Source organism: Strix aluco, chromosome 2 (assembly GCF_031877795.1).
Source record: "Strix aluco isolate bStrAlu1 chromosome 2, bStrAlu1.hap1, whole genome shotgun sequence".
Taxonomy (NCBI): Eukaryota; Metazoa; Chordata; class Aves; order Strigiformes; family Strigidae; genus Strix; species Strix aluco.
Genome location: NC_133932.1, coordinates 2037600 through 2058051, shown reverse-complemented (window position 1 = coordinate 2058051; position 20452 = coordinate 2037600). Strand labels below are relative to the sequence as shown.

Below are 20452 nucleotides of genomic sequence, written 5' to 3'. Positions count from 1 at the left end.
TCCTTCTCAGACTGCAATGAGGTGCTCTTCCAAAACACCATCCAGCTCCGGCAGAAGCGGTTAGACATCGAGAAAGCTTTAACGGAGGAGAAGAAAGTTGCTGCTAACCTCAGAAAGAAATACAATGCCTTGGCCAAAAAGGTATTGCAATGTTTTCTTCTCAGCAAGCACCAGCTGGCTCCATTACAGTGAAAATGTTGTGCTAGTGATGTTGGCTAAGATGTAAAAACAAAATCCTAACCCTTTGAGAGGCCTCAGTTTGGGTAGAGATGTCTGTGGTAGCACAGAGGCAGGAGGCAGCTCCACTGGGTCACCTGTCCTCCTGAAAAGCATAAATCAAAGCAGTCCGACCTTGGCTGCTATAAGGCTGGGTCCAGGTTTTAGGTCCAGTTCCCCCCCAGCTGATTAACCACCAGGCAGCAGCAGAAACTGGATTCTCTGGTTTAGATGAAACACCTGGTGTAGCCTGGCCTATCCTCTGTGCATATGTATGGGGATGGAGAGATTAAAGATTACTTATTTTAACAGAAATGCAGGTTAAAATAAATGCCTAAAAATGCCATTTTTCCATCTATTTCATTTGCTTTTAGTTATTTTCTTTTGCTCTTTGTCATAGTAATCACTGAATTAAACTCTCTTGGTGCAAATTTTCCTTTTAGCTTTGAGCTCCTGCATTCATCAAGACATTTGATTTATATTAATACAAAAATATCTTAATTTGAAGGGTTATCCAGGATAGAGAGATTCTGCCAAAATAACATTATGCAAGTCTTGCTTTTATTGTGTCTCAGAAATGTTCCATCAAATATGCTTAACTTACAACATTTTTTGTTTAGTTTTTAAAGGCTTTCCTAAATGCCAGCTGCCACATATTCACCCCGGGGTCTGACATTTGAGTCCGAATTGTTTCTTTCTCATGCAGAATCAATAAGCATTTCCAGGCATAACACAATAAAAAATTATCTTGCAGGCTCTGTAGATCTAGAAGTGTTTTAGACACTAAACAAAGCAGCTGTCTCTTGATACGTACAGGGCTTCTCTACTGAGGAGGCATTTCTGAGTGTACATGTGTACAGAGGTATTCAGGGTAGAATCTTGCTTGAATATGTAGATGAGCCTCATGTTTGCCTATGAAACTCATCTACCATAGTATGTAAAAAAAAAAAAAAATAATAATTTTTTTCTATACTTTCCCTTTGGATCAGTAACTCTAACATAAAACCTTGCTGCCTTATGTGTTTGAGTACTACGGGATTTTTGTTTGTCCACAATTTGTCTTTCTGCAGGCAAAAGTAGTGGAAAACAGTCTGGACACTGCAGACAGGGAACTGGAGACCTTTCAGCAGGAAAAGCAGCAGAGACTGAATGAACTATATGTAGTTGTGCCTTTGAAACTCCATCAGGTAATTCAAGATGTGCAGCTGCAGGTGCAGAATGGCCTGTGTATACCTAAACAATGGTGTTACTGTTCTTTGGGGCCCTTAATTCCTGATTCATCATAGTCTCCCGGGAGTGAAGTGCCATTAATTGAACTTCGTGCTGCTATTTCCTCTAGATTTATTTTTTTTTCCTTCTCTTATACTGACAGGCAGGTCAGTGCATTTCTAAAACGTGCATAGTCATCAAGTGTTTTATAGGTTTGGCATGGGATTTTCCTTCAGGTCCATACCTACTGATATCTTCCTGAAGAAAAAACACCCCGAAAAACCAAACAAAAAAAGCTCCAAACTATTGAAACTAATGGGAGTTTTGCCCAGTTCAGAAATGCTGGATTGGATGCAGCGCATTCATCTACACAGCTGTTAGCATAGGGATGATAAGTAGAAAATGAAAACTCAAGACAATACTGTTATTTCCTCTAGGCTGAATCTTGTCCTCGGAGAGAGAAGGTAGTCCTCTGCCTGTTCTGGCTTAGATACCTCTGAGGCAAGCTCAGCTCTCCATTTATTCTATCTCCCTTCATTAAAAGGTTGGTAGTAACAGGAGAAGAGCCTAAGGCCTGACTGCAATCCTGCAGCTCCCAGATCATCCACAAGTACAGTTGACAGGGAGTCCCTTCCTCCCCCTCTGTTCCAGGTTAGACAGCTTTGCATGCAGGCAGTCATCACAGCTCTAGGTAGTCTTTGAGCTTTGCTGAGTGGTAGTGATTCCCCGGCCTAACACGTGAGAGTTGTGCCCGCGCTCGCCGTTACCTCATTCATTAGTTCTCTAATGCTCATGCGTTTGTTCTCCAGAGAGATCACCAACACCTTTGATAACTCAACTCAGCCTTGCTTATGGCTGTTCCTTGCAGGTGGAGTACTTGGTTAATGGGGAGATGCCCAGCGACTTCTCCCAGGCTCTGGTATTTACCAACCAGTCCTTAGAGTATCTGCAGAAGAGAATTGCGGACCTGCATAATGAAAAGATAACGCAAAGAAAGATCTATAAGAAGGCCCAGAAGCAACATAAGCAGCTTATCCAGGACAAAAAGGAGATGGAGATACAGATTCGACGTGAGTAACAGAGACTCTGAACAACACAGCATACTAATGCTCATTCTGTCCCCCTCACTGGGTGGGGGTAACTCACCAGATGTCTGTCTTTACACTCACACAGATGTCACAGCTGGTTACTGCAGAAAATAAAACAGAATGAGGAGATCAAGTGGACTGTTTTGATGAAGTACTGGTAGTTCTCCAGCACTGCCAAGCCATTAGGCTGTGTGAAATAATTTGGGAAGTTAGTATAAGGAGAGTTGACCGAGATGAGACACTGGAAGTCAGGACACACGATTGCTATTTCTGGCTGTACACCAGAACTGCTAGGAAAAAAGTACTTTCCCTAAAGCACCATAAGCTTTTTTGGCAATTTCCTCCTCTGTGTAACATAAGAAGAATGAAACAAACCCTATTTAAAACGCTTTCCCAAGGGCCAAACCCAAAGATGTGTCTAGCACCACCAAACCTGCGCAGGGCCTGTATAGCCTTTGGCGTGGGAGTGGCTTACTAGGACTAGCTTAGAGTGTGGCTTAGTGACCACATAGACACGGTCCTGGGCAAGGACAAATGGCAACGTTCAGTTGTGAGCTCTGCGTGGTTTTGTGTGAATTATTACGGAGCAAATACCAAAGAGCTCAGACAAAAAGCTGGGGGCAAGGCAGAAATTCTTCTTAACCAATGAAAGACTGTGCTGCCACTTGTGCCATGCCTCTTCCGTTAGGACTGGAAGAGAAGTGCAGTCATCTGATGATGGAGAAGTTTGGGCAGCTGGTTGATTTTGAAGCAGTTCAGGCACACTCTGTTAACATACGCGTGGAACAGTTGAAAGTGCAGATAATGGAGAAGGAATATGTGCGCTCCCAGGAGCTCAAAGAGTGGGAGGTAAGGAGCAGGAAAAAGAGGGAAATGTGTGTTACGATGGGCTGTTAAGGCTTCATTTCCCTGGGGCTGAATAGTTACACTGAAATCTTTTGTGAACATGTTCATGTTTGGTTTTTTCCACCTGTCATTAATAGACCATAATGTCCAGCTCCTGTTTCCCACCGTCTTTCCTGCCTCTGCTTCAGTTGCTGACACACATCCTCTTTTCTCATGGAGGTAGTTGATGATCTTTTTGTTTTACTTTCCTCAAATGCATCCTTCTGCTTCAGTCCCTACGTGAAGTTCTCCCAGAGTGCTCTCCTTTAGTTTTCAGCCAGCATTTGGCACCTACCACCTCCTCCCACTGCCTTTGGTGACAAATTATTCGAGTACAGCACTGCCCTGGCGATGCCAGTCCTCTGTGCAGCCCGGAGAGTTCACGTCTCTGTCTGGGGGGGTGTAAGGCTCCACTACTGTGGTGCAAGCAGGGCACAGACAGTGCTACGCACCTAAGGGCTTTCTCTTTCACACACTTCTGTCTGACTGCTTTACGTACTTAAACATTTGCAATATAAAAAAAAAAAAAAAAAAGACAACTGATCACACTAAAGGTACTTCAGGACCTGGCGGTGCACAGGAGCAGTCTATTTACTTCTTTTCTGTGACACTTCAGTTGTGCCTAATGCTTCTGCCCCACTTCACACTTTTTGTCCTCTCTCATCCCAGCCCAAACTTTTATATCTTTCTAGAAAAGAATCTCAGACTTGCGGCAGCAGCTAATGAAGCTGACAAAGGAAAACACCAGCAAGCTGCAGCAGCTGAAGCGGTTTTGCCTCGAAAATCAGCAACTTGAAACCAAGCTGGCTTCGCTAACGGACGAGCTGGTGAGCCTTTTTGCCGGTGTTCTGCATGCAGGTTTGGGACTGTTCGGAGACAGGCAAGGGATGGTGTGGCCCTCGGCAGCTCTCTGCTCTCACATCCTGCCCTGCAGCCAGCAGCTCGGGTGAATGCTGCCTAGTGCACAGGCTGAACAGCTGCTCAGGGTCTTGGAGAAAGGGAGATGGACGAATCCCAGAATCATCTCGGTTGGAAAAGACCTTGAAGCTCCTCCAGTCCAACCATGAACCTCACACTGACCGTTCCCAACTCCACCAGATCCCTCAGCGCTGGGTCAACCCGACTCTTCAACCCCTCCAGGGATGGGGACTCCCCCCCTGCCCTGGGCAGCCCATTCCAACGCCCAACAACCCCTTCTGCAAAGAAATCCTTCCTAAGAGCCAGTCTGACCCTGCCCTGGCGCAGCTTGAGGCCATTCCCTCTTGTCCTGGCGCTGGGTCCTTGGCTCAAGAGACTCATCCCCCCTCTCTGCACCCTCCTTTCAGGGAGTTGTAGAGGGCCATGAGGTCTCCCCTCAGCCTCCTCTTCTCCAGACTAAACCCCCCCAGTTCCCTCAGCCGCTCCCCATCAGACCTGTGCTCCAGACCCTGCACCAGCTCCGTTGCCCTTCTCTGGACACGCTCGAGTCATTCAATGGCCTTTTTGGAGTGAGGGGCCCTAAACTGAACCCACTCATCGAGGGGCAGCCTCACCAGTGCCGAGTCCAGGGGTAAGATCCCTTCCCTGTCCCTGCTGGCCACGCTAGTGCTGACACCTCCAGGGACAATCTGATCCTGAAGCAGGCCATGCCTTACCTTCTCTCTAATGTCTTAGCTGCTTTCTAATCTTGAAACAGACTCATCCTATTTCTAATTAAAAAACATCTTGCAGCAAGTCAAAATTATTCCTTTGTTACATGGAACCAGCCAAATGAATTAAAGTGTTTTCTTTGCTCTGTATTAGGGAATAAGGCAGCCACCTGTGGCAGTCTGAGTCTAAATTAGTGGTCCCCTCACTCTGACTTCCAAGAGTTCTGACTGAGGAGCGGAGCAGCCATGAAGCTGTCCAGCCTCTTGGAAAGTTTCATTTTCCTGCTTGAAATAAATTCCCACCGTTCATTCTCCTATGTTTTATAGATTTTTTTTTTTTTTTTTTTTTTTTTTTCCTCTCCTTACAGGGAGTAGAATTTCAGGGCACCCGAACTGCTGACATCAAAGAGAAGGCCAGGCTGGAGTCACGGCTGAAGCACAGGGCTTGTGACACAGCCCTCCTGAGAGAAGAAATCAATCTCCTAAGCAGAAAAGGTGGGTACTTAAAAGAACTCGCTCTCCTTAGCAGAAAGGATGGGTGCCTCTTTCCACAGTCTTCATCACCACGGAACTCTGAGACACCAGCTGAATTATCTCCTGTTCTTACACCAGGAAGGGTAACTAACGTCCCTTAAAAACGGACATGGGTAACTGTGGTGGCAGCCATACCTGGGAGTGCGACGTGAATCGCTTTGGCCACACAGGGCTTGAGTTCTAAAGGGCTGTATTTGTTTCTCTTATCAAAATATGACTGTAGTGACAGATACGGAATAAAAAAAAGTGCAAATACAACTAGTAAATGCTGCTATCAGTCCATTGCAGAGATTTGCCCTGGGTAGCCGCCCTGGGTGTGTGCAGACGTGTATGTCTGCTCCTCAGGCCAGCAGCTGTTGGTGGCTGGATGGGTTCCACGTGGGCAAACGCAGCTTTGGTGCCTGTGTTCTTAAACACGGTAAGAGACGTCTGCCTTAAGGGTGCATTTTGTTATTTGCTGAACACCCAAGCAGCAGTGGCACTTCTCTGCCAGCTGAGCTAGGTAGAGTCAAGGGAAGCACGATTTGTTTGGCAAAGGCAAAGGGCCCTTTCCCCTCAGATGGGTGTGGAGCCAAGCAAATACTTTCCCACTTGCCTCTGCTCTGTAGTGGTGGAAAACTGCGCTGCAGTGCGGGCACGAGGAGGGCAGAGCCAGTGCAAAGGCAGCCTGGAACTCCACTGGCTTGCACCTGCCTGATTAGAGCGAGAGTGCCCCAGGCTCTGCACATTTTCAGGTTTTATCTTTTTTTTTTTTTTTGCCTCTGGCATGTGGCACAGTGTGTGACCGTTTACAGCACTTACCCTGGCTTACTGTGAAAACTTCCTTCACCCCCAAAGGGCTCGTGTTGCACTGGTTTTCCACTGCAAAGTTTCTGAGGGTGCAGAGGGAGCTTTGTTGCTAATTTTGAATTTAAACAGATTGAACAACCTGCAGCTGCTCTCGCTCCTCCTCCCCACCCCCTGCCCTTTGCCACTGCTCTTTGCTCCTCTGCCTGGCGAACGCTCGGCCAGGATCCAGCCCAACCCCAGCCAGGCACGACCGAATGAATGGTACTTGTGCTGCCCCGAGGAAGCTGCTGAGCATCCCCTTTTTCCTTAAGGGGAACAAAAACCCCACCCTTATCTACAGGCCTGGATGCTGAAAGCTTTTGAAGCTGGAAAACCATAAGGAAACACAATTTGTGGAGATTTGGGTGTTTGTCTGCCTCGCGCCCCCATCATCAAACTCATGCAGTTGCCTTTGGAGATAAATGAGAATTTCCTCGGGCTGTGCTCCTCACTAGAAGCTTTATGTCACTTAACTGGCACAGGCAGCAGCCGTCCCTCTTGTCCTGAGCTCAGCCACTGATGCAACTCTTAATGCTAACTGAAAAACTGTAACTGCAGGAAAATGTCACCTTTCCCCAGGTGTCCTGCTTGCTGTGTGTCTGCAAGTAAAAAAAGAGTAGGCTCATTGTGGGGGAGGATTCAGCATACAGCCAGCCACAGAAAAGACTAAAGCCTTTATTTTAGATGTTAAAGCGTGGGTTTGTCTTTACAGAGAGGTGGCTGCAGACGGCGTGTATGTGAAGGGTTAGGCAGAGTGTGTAACCAGTCCATTCACAGGAGGGTGTTCCTGGGACAAACCTTCCTGTGGGGGAGAGGAAAAGAGCTTTTTGACAGCGTTCTCTTTCGTGAAGCCCTCACTGCAAGAGGGGGCTGGATCTTGGTGGTGGCAGCTCTCTTTGGCCCCATGTCCTGCGATGTCTTTTGCGTTGCTGTTTCAATCTCGTGCTCTGGCGAACGGCCCGGTGCCACGGGTGGCTGCTGCCTTGTTCCCTGGACCTTGCCGAGGATGCTTTCTGTTTCCATAGCGTTATAAAAGGCACATATACATCTATATACAAGTGCATAAATATATAAATAGGGGTGTTATACAAAAATAAATACCCATTCTCTTTTTCTCTTTAGAATAAGTCTTTTGCAAAAGGCAGCTTGGTCCCTAGCTGGGGGGGGAATGAGTCTCTGAGGGCCTCGGTGGTGGCGGGCTGCTGCTGAGGTGTCTGGGTAGGTCCTGGCCCAGAGATGTGATCACTGGATTCTGGGGATGGAGATCTCCTCTGGACTGGCAGCAGTCTAGTCTTTCTACCTCTTCAACTGGCACCAGGCCTAGGCAGCAAGGACTTCCTGAAAGGGAAAGGAGCAAGAAACAATTACGATGCAGACAGAAATGAGAGATGTTGGAGTAGTTTTGTAGTCAACAGTCCACTTGATGAGTTCGGGTTCTCTGCTCAGAGAGGAAGATCAGCATCCTGAACGTCCTGGCTCCACGGGAGTTTGACCCTACGCTTGCACACAGCAAGTTTGATCCACGCTACAGGGGTGGGTCGATGGATCAGGCCCTAGGGAGATGGATTCACATAATTTTTCAGGCACTTTGTTCTTTTACTGGTGGTCTGGCAAATGCAAAATTAAGGACTAAAGGGCAGCATATCTCTGCAACTGGAGGTGGCTATGTGCCCTTCTGGCAGCATGCAGCTCAAGCTTCTGGAGAAATGAGAAATGTGTCCTCTAAAACTGACTGAGGCAATTTAGTCCCCAACTTCTAGCGCGGCCTTTCCAGGCTGTTGTTCTATGCAGCGTTAAAACCGTCCTCGCAGCGCAGAAGCAAGCACGAATGGAGCCATTGGAAAGGCTCTATGGTGAGATTTCCCTTCAAGATCAGCCTCAAACACTGAGGTGAAGCAAGCACAGAGTTTTCCAGACCACTGACCTTGGTGGAACAGGGGATCCCGCCGAGCATCCAGGCTTGGGCCCCCCACTTTGCTGCCCATGACCGGATGATGGAGGCCAACAAAGTGCTCTTGAAGGTGAGGACAGTCATCCTGTGGCTGAAGCAGCTGGTGAGTGGAGTCATCCGGGAGACTGTAGAGGAACGAGCTGTCTTCTGTTCTTGAGCTGGGCAATCTGGGGAGGCAGACAAAGAGGTTCAGCACTAGTAACAGCTCTTTCCTCCTTGAAAGATAAGACCTATGTAACATCTCAGCCAGCTGCGTCAATGCAATGACACAGAGCATTCCTAAACGAAGGGAAGAGCAGAAATCGGGATGTGCTTGTGGGATGGGAATGAGGTGATGGGATGATTCAACACGATTTAACATCTAGTGAGGGCCACAGAAGCTGGGAGAAGGGGTCCCTCCTGGGGAGCAGGGGAATAATGACTCCATGTCCGAACAGCAAGACACAAAGCCCCCACAAGGGACCCTGGCCAGATTCTGGGGCAGCTGTGTGTCAGCGTCCAGTCACAGATGTTACCTTCTCTCATCCTACATTTTTGTTTCCCACGTAGGAGCAGGAGGAGGAAAAGGGGGTGGGGGAAGTAGGTCTTGGCCACCTCTACAATTAATTTATCCCTCCCTCAAACCGTAAAAGGAATGAGCTGTTCAGAGAGAATTTAGACCAGGCGGCCCCATGCTAGAGCATGGATTTATTTGCCAAGTGAACTGGGACAGATGGGAGCATGGTGAGGGTGAGCTTTTGTGAGCATGTAGTGTTGTGGGTCCCAGTGGATTGTTCCACCCTCGCCCTCCATGAGCCAGGACTAACCTGGAGGGCTGGTAGTCTGGCTGGGCAGTCCCGTTCTGCAGCACTCTTGCCTGCAGCAAGGCATTGGTCTCCTCATGTGACTGGAAAGAGAGAGAAGGGTTCTCAGCAGAGCAAGGCCACATGGCAGCAGGGACAGGCAGGTGCTGACTGGGAGCCAGAGCTGTGGGGTGGACTGGTGAAGCTCTTATGACAGAAGGCAGAGAAAGCTGAAACTGTTTCTTTTGCTATGGAGGATGGTGAAATTGAGCACTGAAAAACTCACTTCACGCTTACTACTGACTCATGGGGGATGATAATCAGTTTATAGTTGCTTTGAGGAGCGGCTGAGGGAACTGGGGGGGTTTAGTCTGGAGAAGAGGAGGCTGAGGGGAGACCTCATGGCCCTCTGCAACTCCCTGAAAGGAGGGTGCAGAGAGGGGGGATGAGTCTCTTGAGCCAAGGACCCAGCGCCAGGACAAGAGGGAATGGCCTCAAGCTGCGCCAGGGCAGGGTCAGACTGGCTCTTAGGAAGGATTTCTTTGCAGAAGGGGTTGTTGGGCGTTGGAATGGGCTGCTCAGGGCAGGGGGGGAGTCCCCATCCCTGGAGGGGTTGAAGAGTCGGGTTGACCCAGCGCTGAGGGATCTGGTGGAGTTGAGAATGGTCAGTGTGAGGCTCATGGTTGGACTGGGGGAGCTTCAACGGCTTTTCCAACCCAGATGATTCTGTGATTCAGCTGTGGCACTGCCTTGGCCTGTGTAACTATTTACACACAGTCCCCAACACTGTCAGTCCCTGTGAGCTTTGCTCAGGAGAAGCAGGAACCATTCCCATAAGAGCAGCCTTTGCTCACTGCCTCCTCCAAACTGCCCCAAGACACCAGCTCTTTGCCAGTGTTTTGGAGACCCTCCTGTCCCTCCCATGTCTCAAGACTCCACTGCAAAGGGGAAATCTCTTTTTAGAAGCCATTCTTGCCACCTATCTACACACTGCAAAGGCTGCCAGCCCTGCCTGGAGAAGCCCTCTCTCTCACTGCAACCGTGGCCTCCAGCTCCTGCCAAACCAACTTTTAACCACGGGTGCGGACATACCGGTGGCGCTTCATCTGGACTGTAATCTCGGGGCTTGGTGCTTGCGTACCCCACTCCTGCAGAGGGGCAGATGCCGTTCAGGTGTGCCCCGTTGGCGTAGGGCTGCCCGTTAACGTAGGGGTGTCCGTTGGTGCGAGGAGCGGAGATGCCCCTCAGAGGCACCATGGTGTACTGGCAAGATGACACCAGCAGCCCAGCTCCTGGGAAGCCCATGTCAATGGTTTGCTCTGCAGAGGCAAGAAAAAGGAAATCTGAGGCCAAAATCAGAGGTGAAGTTGAGCTGCTTGAAGCTCAGACAGGGATAGACTTAGGCTGTCCTGTCAGGCGGCTGTTTTGGCACCCAAAGCGCCCTTGGAGACAAAGGGTGGGAAGGGGCCCTGCAGGAAGGCAAAGGGAGAGCCCCTTCCCCCTGTTCTAGTCCCAGGGCTCCTTCCCAACAGGGTAAGCAGGACAAGGGACTTTATGGGATTTTTACAGGGTTGTCTTATAGGTTCCACAGGATATTGAAGCTTGCCCTCTGTCCAACCCTCTCCCTGCTTCCCAGGATGTGCAGCCCCCCACATTTTGGGTCAAATCTAACCCCCAGGGCAGAGCACATCTTGTAAATCAGCCCGCAGGAACGAACCCTTACTCTGCTTGGACCAGGCTCTCCAAAGGCAAAAGGGGATGAAAGCCACGATGAGGAGTACGATAGAGCCCAGCACGACGCCTACGATCAAGTACGGCAAGTCGCTGGAACGGGCCACCATGGCTCCTGTCCCCAGGCCGCTGTGCCCACCGCTGAGCGGGGGGTGCCTCTGGGGGGGCACTGTGGAGGGTGGAAGACGACCTGGCAAACCAAGAGACTTCCGAGCTGTGAAGGGGAGAGAGACAGAGCACGGGTTAGGCACAGACAGGGCAGGGGGAGCAGCAGCCCGCTCCAGGGACATCTGTGCTGCTGTGGAGGGGACAGACTTCTACGGTGGCTTTAAAGAAGTGCTTCTGGATGACAGGATTTCCTAGGCTGATGCATGTGGCAGTACAGACTTGGCTTACAGATCTGCCAGGCTCTTGGGCTGCTAAAGCAAAAGGAAAAAGGAGAACAGCTTCTCCAAAACACACAGTGCTGTTCCTATCATGACAGTGGTGCTGCGTGGAAGACAATGTGGGACGTGCTTATAACCAAAGCCGGGAGTTTGGCGCAGCAAGGGCAAGTCAGCCCTTCTGGTGCCAGTCACCATCTCTGTGATACTTAGAAGAACTAAAGGGAACTAATACTTGTGGGAAACGGTGCTGGACTCTGCACAAGGGGTCTGTGAGTACTGCTGGGGGTATATACACGTACTGATCAACAGCATCTACAAACCTAGGCCTCCCTTCGCTGCCGTGCTGCCTCCACCACCTTGCCTGAGCTCGGGTGATGCACATTAGGCAGGGCTGGTCCCTGCCTTGCTGTGCTCCGGCAGCCGCAGGCAGGGAAGGCAGAGCCGGCCGCGCTCCCAGAGGCACCCCGTGAAGCTGGTTACCTTTGGTTTCACAGATCATCACGTTGCTGAACTCGCTTTCGCCGCCCTCGTTGAAGCATTGCATCTTAATATCGTAGGAGGTCTCCGGCTGCAGGTGGCTGATGGAGTGCCAGTACCGGTCTCCTGAGGAGGGAACAACCATGCGGGGCCGTTAGCTTCCTCAGGGAACACACATCTGGCCCAGCTCTGCAGCAGTGCTCGGTAAAGCAGGCCTGGACAGCAGCAACAGCCCCCTTTTGTGCCCAGAGCTCCTTCTGGCCGCATAACTCACAGAATCATCTTGGTTGGAAAAGACCTTGAAGCTCCTCCAGTCCAACCATGAACCTCACACTGACCGTTCCCAACTCCACCAGATCCCTCAGCGCTGGGTCAACCCGACTCTTCAACCCCTCCAGGGATGGGGACTCCCCCCCTGCCCTGGGCAGCCCATTCCAACGCCCAACAACCCCTTCTGCAAAGAAATCCTTCCTAAGAGCCAGTCTGACCCTGCCCTGGCGCAGCTTGAGGCCATTCCCTCTTGTCCTGGCGCTGGGTCCTTGGCTCAAGAGACTCATCCCCCCTCTCTGCACCCTCCTTTCAGGGAGTTGTAGAGGGCCATGAGGTCTCCCCTCAGCCTCCTCTTCTCCAGACTAAACCCCCCCAGTTCCCTCAGCCGCTCCCCATCAGACCTGTGCTCCAGACCCTGCACCAGCTCCGTTGCCCTTCTCTGGACACGCTCGAGTCATTCAATGGCCTTTTTGGAGTGAGGGGCCCAAAACTGAACCCACTCATCGAGGGGCGGCCTCACCAGTGCCGAGCACAGGGGTAAGATCCCTTCCCTGTCCCTGCTGGCCACGCTAGTGCTGATACAAGCCAGGATGCCACTGGCCTTCTTGGCCACCTGGGCACACTGCTGGCTCATTATCAATCAATCCCCCCCCAGGTCCCTCTCTGACTGGCAGCTCTCCAGCCACTCCTCCCCAAGCCTGTAGCGCTGCTGGGGGTTGTTGTGGCCCAAGGGCAGCACCCGGCATTTGGCCTTAGTGAAACTCCTCCAGTTGGGCTCAGCCCATCGCTCCAGCCTGTCCAGGTCTCTCTGTAGGATACTCTTCCAGGAGAAACCAGCAGCTGGGAGCAGTCTCTCAGTATCTCCTACCTTCCACCACATCCTTCTTGTAGTCGCTGTCGTTGTCGCTGTCCGTGGGGCGGTAGTAGATGTAAAAACCGTGGATGGGAGTGTTGTTGTTGCTGGCTGGGATATACTGCGGTGGATGGGAGGAAGAGCAGAAATTAGCAGAGATGTCTGTGCTCCATATCGTACCCGGTGAGGAGCAGTGCGGATAAATGGGATGGGGCAGGAGGAAAACCCAGCAGAGGGGATCTTCCTTGTGTTGCCACGGGTTTGCCCAGTCAGGGCAATGCAGAGCTGGGTGTTATTTCACACCTTGCTTCCCTCAGGGAACACACAAGCCGTGAGTCTGGTCTTGTCACCCCAAGCATCCAGTACTCTGCTCCCTGTCAGCAGCCACAGCCAATGCTTCAGAGAGAAAATTCCTCAATTCAGAGAGAAAATGCCCTCAGCTGGGCAAGGACAAGCACACCTTTGCCTTGACTCTGGTAGGCTCACGGCTTCCAGACAGGCTGCATCTGCTGACTGCAGGAGTCCTGTGCTTCTGAAGACAGCTCTGTTCCTCCCCCACCCAGGGCACTACTGTCCCAGCTCCATGTGTTCTTGCTGTCTTTCACCCAGTATTTTATCAGCTACTGTTTGTGAACAGCAGTGCCCATCCCACCCTGTAGCAATTTCTGGCTAGAAGCAGCTAGAAGGGAAGAGGGCAATGAGTCCCTCTGAATAAGCTCTAAGCTGTTGGAAACACTTGGATTTAGGCTTGTGATCCAAAAGATGCTGCACACTCCTAAAAATGCTCTGGAGTGGACTGCTATAAATGATTATCAGCACTTAGAACTGTCATAAATGATTATCAGCACTTAAAACTGCTATAAATGACTATCAGCCCTTAGAACTGCTACCCAGCAAGTGAGAGTGAAGGACCTATCTGCTGGAAACTACTAGGATAGAGGGGACAGAGGTGCTAATGGATTCCAGGAATTGGGCCAGGAGAGCAAGCAGGGGCTCTGTGCATTGTTGAACTGTGCTTGTTGAACAAAATGGTCAAGACCCTGAGGTTATCCACTGAACTGCCTCCTGCGTACGATGTTGGATTCAGACAAAAAGGGTTTCCTGGGCTTTCTGACTTCCCCTACTTCTACATAGCCCCAGCCACGTCCCTCCTTTGGCGGAGGGAGCTAATGGATCCCAGATCCATTTGTGCTGGTGACAGGCTCCGTGTGGCGCCCTGCGAGCAGCGCCCACACCCCTGCTTCCTGCACGTTGGGAGATCTCCGCCCCTACAAACCTTACCATCCACTTCAGCATGATGGTGGTCTCGTTGATGGCATCCGTGAAGGTGATGTATGGCCCGGCCACAGGGCGCTCGTAGACTCGGTTGCTGTACCCAGACACCACGTATGGCCGAGACGCCGCGCTGGGCTCGCTCTCTCCCAGGATGTTCAGTGCCCGGACGCGGAATTTATAGGATGTGCCTAGGGGGAAAATGGGAAATAAGACTTGCAGAGATTGGAGTCTTCCAAGACTTCTATTGACTTGACTGTGGAGAGGGGCTACATCTTCTCCAGAAAGCAGAGAGCCTTTTGATCGAAGTACCAACACTGAATGGCCAGATTTCAGCCGTGTGCTAGATGCAGCCTGCTTTTATGTGCCTCCCCCTGTTCCTGTCTGGATGGTCTAGGGGTCAGGTAGCAGTTCTGGAAGATGTGTGGGTGGATTCAAAGATTCCTGAAAGGATGTCCTGACCCAGAGCAGGTAGGAGAAGGCAACCTTCCTCTACTACATGGAAATTAAGTAGATAAACATCCATTAAAAGCTCAAAGCCTAAATAATTTTTACCCAAACATCGTTTTACTGGTCTTTAAGTTGAGGTAGATAATGCCCTTTTAAGCTGTCCAGCTCAGCGATGCTGTCTTTTCTCCTGCGCAGTGCAAGGGCAATTGTGTGCCCATCTGTCTTGCCTGTGGCTAAGGAAAGTCCTGTCCTGTCTAGTAAATGGCAAAACCAAATGCCTTTAGTAACTACATCCTGTAATACAGAAAAGCATGCGCAAGCCTCCCTGAGGGAGGTCAGATCTATGCTGGTCTTTGCAGCTGGAGAAATTGGAGAAGCCTCTGCAGCTTTTCCCCGTGCTTCTAAGGCCGGAGCTGGGCAGGCATTGTTCCGCTCGCACAGGCCGTGACAGATGGCTGGCCCTCCTTCGGGGACTGCCCAGCTTTCCTGCCGACCTCCAGGAAGCCGGGAGGAGAACACCTGCCTACCTTTCTCCAGGCCTGGGATTTCCACAGAGAGGCGAGAGGGAGGAATGTCACTCGTGGCCAGGACCCAGTCTCCCAACTTCTTCAATTTCTTATATTCCACACGGAAAGATTGAATGGGGAACCCGCCATTCCCCCGGGGGATCCAGGTCACGTACACGGATGTCTCTGATGCCATGGAGATGGTTGGACGGTCTGGTGCCTCTGGAGCTGCAAGGGGCACAGAAGGACATCAGGACATGGAACACATTCCTCTCGCCCTGTCTGGAGGATCCTGTTGCTCAGAGGTATGTGGGTGAGGGTGGGAGCACTGCACCCACCCACACGTGCTCTTTAAGTCCTGAGTGCTCACTTCTGTCTGTCTCTTCATTAGAGCTGGCACCCCCAAATCCTCACTCCTTTCAGTTTGTGCCCTGCAAGCATCTTGCTCCTTTTCCACTCCCAACTCAAGTAGGACGAGAGGAGGTTTGAGGTGCGTACACCCATCACGGGAGGGAGAGCAGTGAGAGGTGTGGGTGCAGGGCTGGCCGAGAGCAGAAGGCCGGGCTGGTGTGGAAGCAGCAAGTGTGGGGAGACTGACACTGGCGACAGACAAGTGTAGGAGATGAAAAGGGGAGAGACTGAGAAGAACCAGCTGAGGAGGAAATAGGGAAAAGTTCTGAATTGTAGAAATGTCATTTGATAGGAAAACAATGAAAAGGTGGGAGGGCAAGAGGTGAATGGAGCTGTGGAGATGAAAGAAAAGGCAACACATGAACAAGTGTGGGGGACTGAAGGAGGGGACTTCACAGAAAGACTAAGGATTGAAGGAGCAAATTTGACAGAAGGGGTAATGGCACTGGAATAATAGTAATCATAGAATCACAGAATCATTCAGGTTGGAAAAGACCCTCGGGATCATCGAGTCCAACCCTCAGCCCGACTCTACAAAGGTCTCCCCTACACCACATCCCCCAACAGCTCATCCAAACGACCCTTAAACACACCCAGGGATGGGGACTCCACCCCCTCCCTGGGCAGCCTATTCCACTCTCTGACCACTCTTTCTGGGAAACATTTTTTCCTCATGTCCAGTCTGAACCTCCCCTGTTGCAGTTTAAAGCCGTTCCCTCTTGTTCTGTCACTAATCCCCTGTGAGAAGAGACCAGCACCAACCTCTCTACAATGTCCTTTCAGGGAGCTGTAGAGAGTGATGAGGTCTCCCCTCACCTTCTCCTCCTCACACTGAACAGTCCCAGCTCCTTCAATCGCTCCTCACAGGATTTATTCTCCAGGCCCTTCCCCAGCCTCGTTGCCCTCCTCTGCCCTCGCTCCAGCCCCTCGAGATCTCTCTCGTATTGAGGTGCCCAAAACTGGACACAACCCTCCAGGTGTGGCCTCACCAGTGCAGAGCACAGGGGGACTATCACCTCCCTGCTCCTGCTGGTCACACTGTTTCTAATCCAAGCCAGGATGCCGTTGGCTTTCTTGGCCACCTGGGCACACTGCTGGCTCATGTTCAGCTGCTAAATGGCAAGCCTGAGGTGGGAAACAATGGATTGGATTAACCAGGAAAGAACTGATGTTTCTTCAGTGCAGCAAAATACCCAAACAGAGCACCCTGCACCCCTAGAATGGGCACTAACTACTCCCTGTCAAGGCTTGGCTGAGGGAGGAGGATGCCAGGACCCGCAGGGTTCCCCTTTCTCCCTCGCGATCCCCCAGCACCCGCTGGTGCACAGCACCTTGTTGGTCCTATGCACCGCACGTTCACAGACTCCATGGCAGGGCTTTCTGAACTCTCCACATGAAACTCAACAAGAGACAGACAGTTCCTGACAAGTCCCTGCGTTCATGGTGGGGACAGGCCTGCTCTCCTAAGCCGGGCTGCCTGCCAAGCGCAGCAGCAGGGGTCACAGAATCATCTCGGTTGGAAAAGCCCTTGAGGATCCTCCAGTCCAACCATGAACCTCACACTGACCGTTCCCAACTCCACCAGATCCCTCAGTGCTGGGTCAACCCGACTCTTCAACCCCTCCAGGGATGGGGACTCCCCCCCTGCCCTGGGCAGCCCATTCCAACGCCCAACAACCCCTTCTGCAAAGAAATCCTTCCTAAGAGCCAGTCTGACCCTGCCCTGGCGCAGCTTGAGGCCATTCCCTCTTGTCCTGGCGCTGGGTCCTTGGCTCAAGAGACTCATCCCCCCTCTCTGCACCCTCCTTTCAGGGAGTTGTAGAGGGCCATGAGGTCTCCCCTCAGCCTCCTCTTCTCCAGACTAAACCCCCCCAGTTCCCTCAGCCGCTCCCCATCAGACCTGTGCTCCAGACCCTGCACCAGCTCCGTTGCCCTTCTCTGGACACGCTCGAGTCATTCAATCCTTCCGGGTGTCCCACAAGGACCTCTCCTCATCAGGAGCTAGAGACCAGCCATCCAGCTTTGCACAGACTTGCTTTACCCCGCAGAAACTTCAGCCCCAGCACAGCCTGGCTGCTGCCACCCCCAAGAGATCCAGCACCCCTCGCCCTCCCTCCTTCCCCCGTTCAGGGAGGGCCTTACGGGACAGACGGCTGTTGTCAGACTGGTTACTGCTCTGAGTGCTCGTGCCTGGGTCGTCCCTCTGGATTTGCTGCTCTTTGCTGGCAACAATCTCTGGTTTTGGGCGCCGGCCTGTGCAGAAGGGAGAGGTGGCATCAGTGACATGGAGGCGTGGCTCAGAGTTAATTTTTGCTGTGATGAGGGAAGAAAATATTCCCAGCCACGATGCCAAGGTAAGTACAATCTGGACTCCCAACGGCCCTAGGCGTTCGAAGCACTCAACCTGCAGGCAGGAACTAAAGCTAAAGGGGCAGGTTTGTTAAACTTAATAGATCCCCCTCATAGTTAATTTTCTACAACTTTTAATTGGTCTTGAAATGCTGCTACCTTTCTGCCTGAGAAGGAGGTCATTAGCACAAGGGGGACTTAACATAGACATTTGGGACATCCTTTTAGTGGCACCAAGACAGCTCGGCACCAAGCAGACTGTGTGGAGCTTCCTTTAGTGCAGGACAAGCTTTTAAGGATAGATTAGACACACGCCAGTTGGGAACAAACCCTGTCTCCAGGCAGAGGATGGATTAAACGACCTCTTGACATCCCCACCAGACCTATTTTCTACGGTTCTGCAGGTGTCCAACTGAGATGCCGAGGGAGGGAGGGACTTACTCCAACCCAGGCAGAGGGGAAGGCCTGATTTTCCCCATCCCGTTTCAATCCCACCCTCCACTTTCCCTTCTGACAGAGTCACTCTAAGCTGAGGGCAGGCAGGTTTCCAGAGCAGAAACAGCCCCTTTGTCCAAAGGTTGGTGCCTGTGCCTCAGGGCTGGGGCGGGATGTCTCAGAGGGGCCCTCCCCTGACTCAGAGCAAAACACCCAGGGAAAGATTTGACCTTTACCAGTCCGGAAGGTCACCATGGCCGTCTGTCCCTCGCCGGCACAGTTGTGAGCAGCCATCTCCACCTCGTAGAGGCTCCCCGGGTCCAGCCTGGTGAGGGTCAGGCGGTGCTGCGAGGCTGGGACGTCCCTCACTGCCCAGCTCTCCGAGCCGTTGGTGACCTGCTGAGAGACCAAGGCAGGCCTTGCAAAGCTGGGGGCAGGCTGGGCTTCTTGCCTGCACTAAGCTCAGAAACTTTCATGACAGTTTGTGACCAACTAGGGCTACTTTCCCTGCCTGGAGGCCAGTTCCCTGCCTGCAGAGGAGATGTTTCCAGCCTGATTTTGCAAAGCTGAAGGATTCAGGTATCAGCAGGACAAGTCACCGAGCACCAGGGTGTTTCCTTGACCCCAGAGGTTGAGTCAGCCTCGTTCTGTCTGCTGGTCCCCTCTGATCCCACTGCCCCTCAGTGCACATAAAGCTCTGGAGCAGAGCTGCCCACAAAAGGCAGCATTAGCCAGAGGCTCGAGCTGCTTTAGGAGCCAAATTTCTCCTGCAGAGATGCTGGCCATTTCCATAGGATGAGGTACCCGGACCCCACTTTGGTCATCTAGACCTAAATCTGGACTAACAGCGTTTTATCCAGCCTCACCGCTGGCGTTTTCTGGCTGAAATGAGGAACTGTAACGTTGCAGCACAGGTTTCTGCAGGGAAGAGACCGTGTCTGGCCGTGGCTTCCAAGCCAGAAAGGCTTGGAAACACAGTTCATTTTTTGGTGATGCCTTGATGCCCCACGCAGAGGGGGAGGGAAGGTGGGACCTTCCTCTTTCTCCCCAGCTGCAAGGATAATATTTTTGCAGGCAAATAGGCAGGACACTGAAGTGACCCGGTGCCGAAAGGAGCATTAGCAATGCAGGCAACGCAACAAAACGGAAATGCCAAGACTCTGCCGTATCATTCATCTTCTCCAAGCGTTTGACACTGACTGATTAATGCCTGCCTCGTTTTATTTTTATTCCCGAGCCTGCAGAGTTGTGAGGCCAGGGAGGGGAGCCCTAAAGACTGCTAATATCCAGGAAAGAAAAAGAGAAATTCTTAAGAAACAAAGATAACGGCTGCGTGGCATCTGACTGCTTGCAGGCTGCTGAGATTTTAGGGGCAGCATAAGAGCAGGAAAAAGGAAACGTCCGCAGATAATTTCCAGAGGAGCAGCAGACCCTTGCCCAGTACAAATGTAAGCCTCCTCTCAGTAGGTTTTACTTTCCTTATAGCCATTTTTCACACAAAGAGCCTCTTCTTTTGTTGCTCAATTGATTCCTTCCCTCTCCGCACACATGCTTTTCCAGTCAGAGATGTCAAAATCCAGATCATTATATAGTTTGATCCTAAGGATCTCTGATAGAAAGAGACTCTTTTTAAACAAGTTTAAGGGTTATTGGGTCTAATTCCTTTCCACACAATCCTTAAGCATCCCAAGAAAGAGTCTCCAGCTGAGAATTTGGACTACACTGAAAACATATTACTGCAAACTGCAGTGACCCATGGTGACCTCCACTGCCCTCCAGCCCCTTCCAGGTGAAGCGCTGAAAAACAAATAAAATATGGACAAACTCCAGCCTGCAAGTTAAGATTGCATGCAGAACGGGTAGTTGCACGGTACACCACTGGGGGACAAATCTCTTCTTGCCAGACAACCAGAGCCAATAGTCTGGTGAGGCTTTTGGCATCTTTTGGTTTTTATTTAAGCTTGCCCTATTGTGTTCTTGTGTTGTCATCTTCTGCCTTTGTTTTAAAGAGCTCTTTACAGACATGGTTAGCTGAAACCCTCAGCTTAAGCTTTGTTTAGAAAGAAATCAAGGGTGTGCAGGGATTATAACAGCCTCCTATTATACTGTATTTTCACAAAATCAAACAGTTCCAGGAAAACAGATACATGTATTCACGTATAATTGAAAATGGTGCCTTGCAATGGCTGGG

General features: G+C 51.1%; 2 protein-coding genes across 5 annotated transcripts in view; one reads left to right on the top strand and one right to left on the bottom strand.

Moving 5' to 3' along the window:
* The window catches only part of CFAP44 (cilia and flagella associated protein 44), a 46782-nt gene extending 40986 nt beyond the window's left edge, over window positions 1–5796 (top strand). The window contains exons 29-34 of the mRNA XM_074816776.1: window positions 11–141; window positions 1287–1403; window positions 2294–2495; window positions 3202–3362; window positions 4091–4225; window positions 5395–5796. Of these exons, the coding sequence (XP_074672877.1) occupies window positions 11–141; window positions 1287–1403; window positions 2294–2495; window positions 3202–3362; window positions 4091–4225; window positions 5395–5661 (1013 nt within the window). The 3' untranslated portion in view covers window positions 5662–5796. The remainder of the gene's footprint in view (window positions 1–10; window positions 142–1286; window positions 1404–2293; window positions 2496–3201; window positions 3363–4090; window positions 4226–5394) is intronic.
* A 1247-nt stretch (window positions 5797–7043) lies between these two features.
* BOC (BOC cell adhesion associated, oncogene regulated) overlaps window positions 7044–20452 on the bottom strand; it is a 59951-nt gene continuing 46542 nt past the window's right edge. Inside the window, exons 9-19 of one of the 4 annotated variants that reach the window (XM_074816772.1) lie at window positions 18498–18660; window positions 17620–17730; window positions 15088–15294; window positions 14120–14301; window positions 12854–12959; window positions 11719–11841; window positions 10839–11066; window positions 10214–10440; window positions 9146–9225; window positions 8313–8506; window positions 7044–7726 (exon numbers count right to left, since the gene is read on the bottom strand). In XM_074816772.1, the coding sequence (XP_074672873.1) occupies window positions 7542–7726; window positions 8313–8506; window positions 9146–9225; window positions 10214–10440; window positions 10839–11066; window positions 11719–11841; window positions 12854–12959; window positions 14120–14301; window positions 15088–15294; window positions 17620–17730; window positions 18498–18660 (1806 nt within the window). In that variant the 3' untranslated portion in view covers window positions 7044–7541. The remainder of the gene's footprint in view (window positions 7727–8312; window positions 8507–9145; window positions 9226–10213; window positions 10441–10838; window positions 11067–11718; window positions 11842–12853; window positions 12960–14119; window positions 14302–15087; window positions 15295–17619; window positions 17731–18497; window positions 18661–20452) is intronic. The other 3 variants (XM_074816774.1, XM_074816773.1, XM_074816775.1) reach the window with 3 other exon arrangements.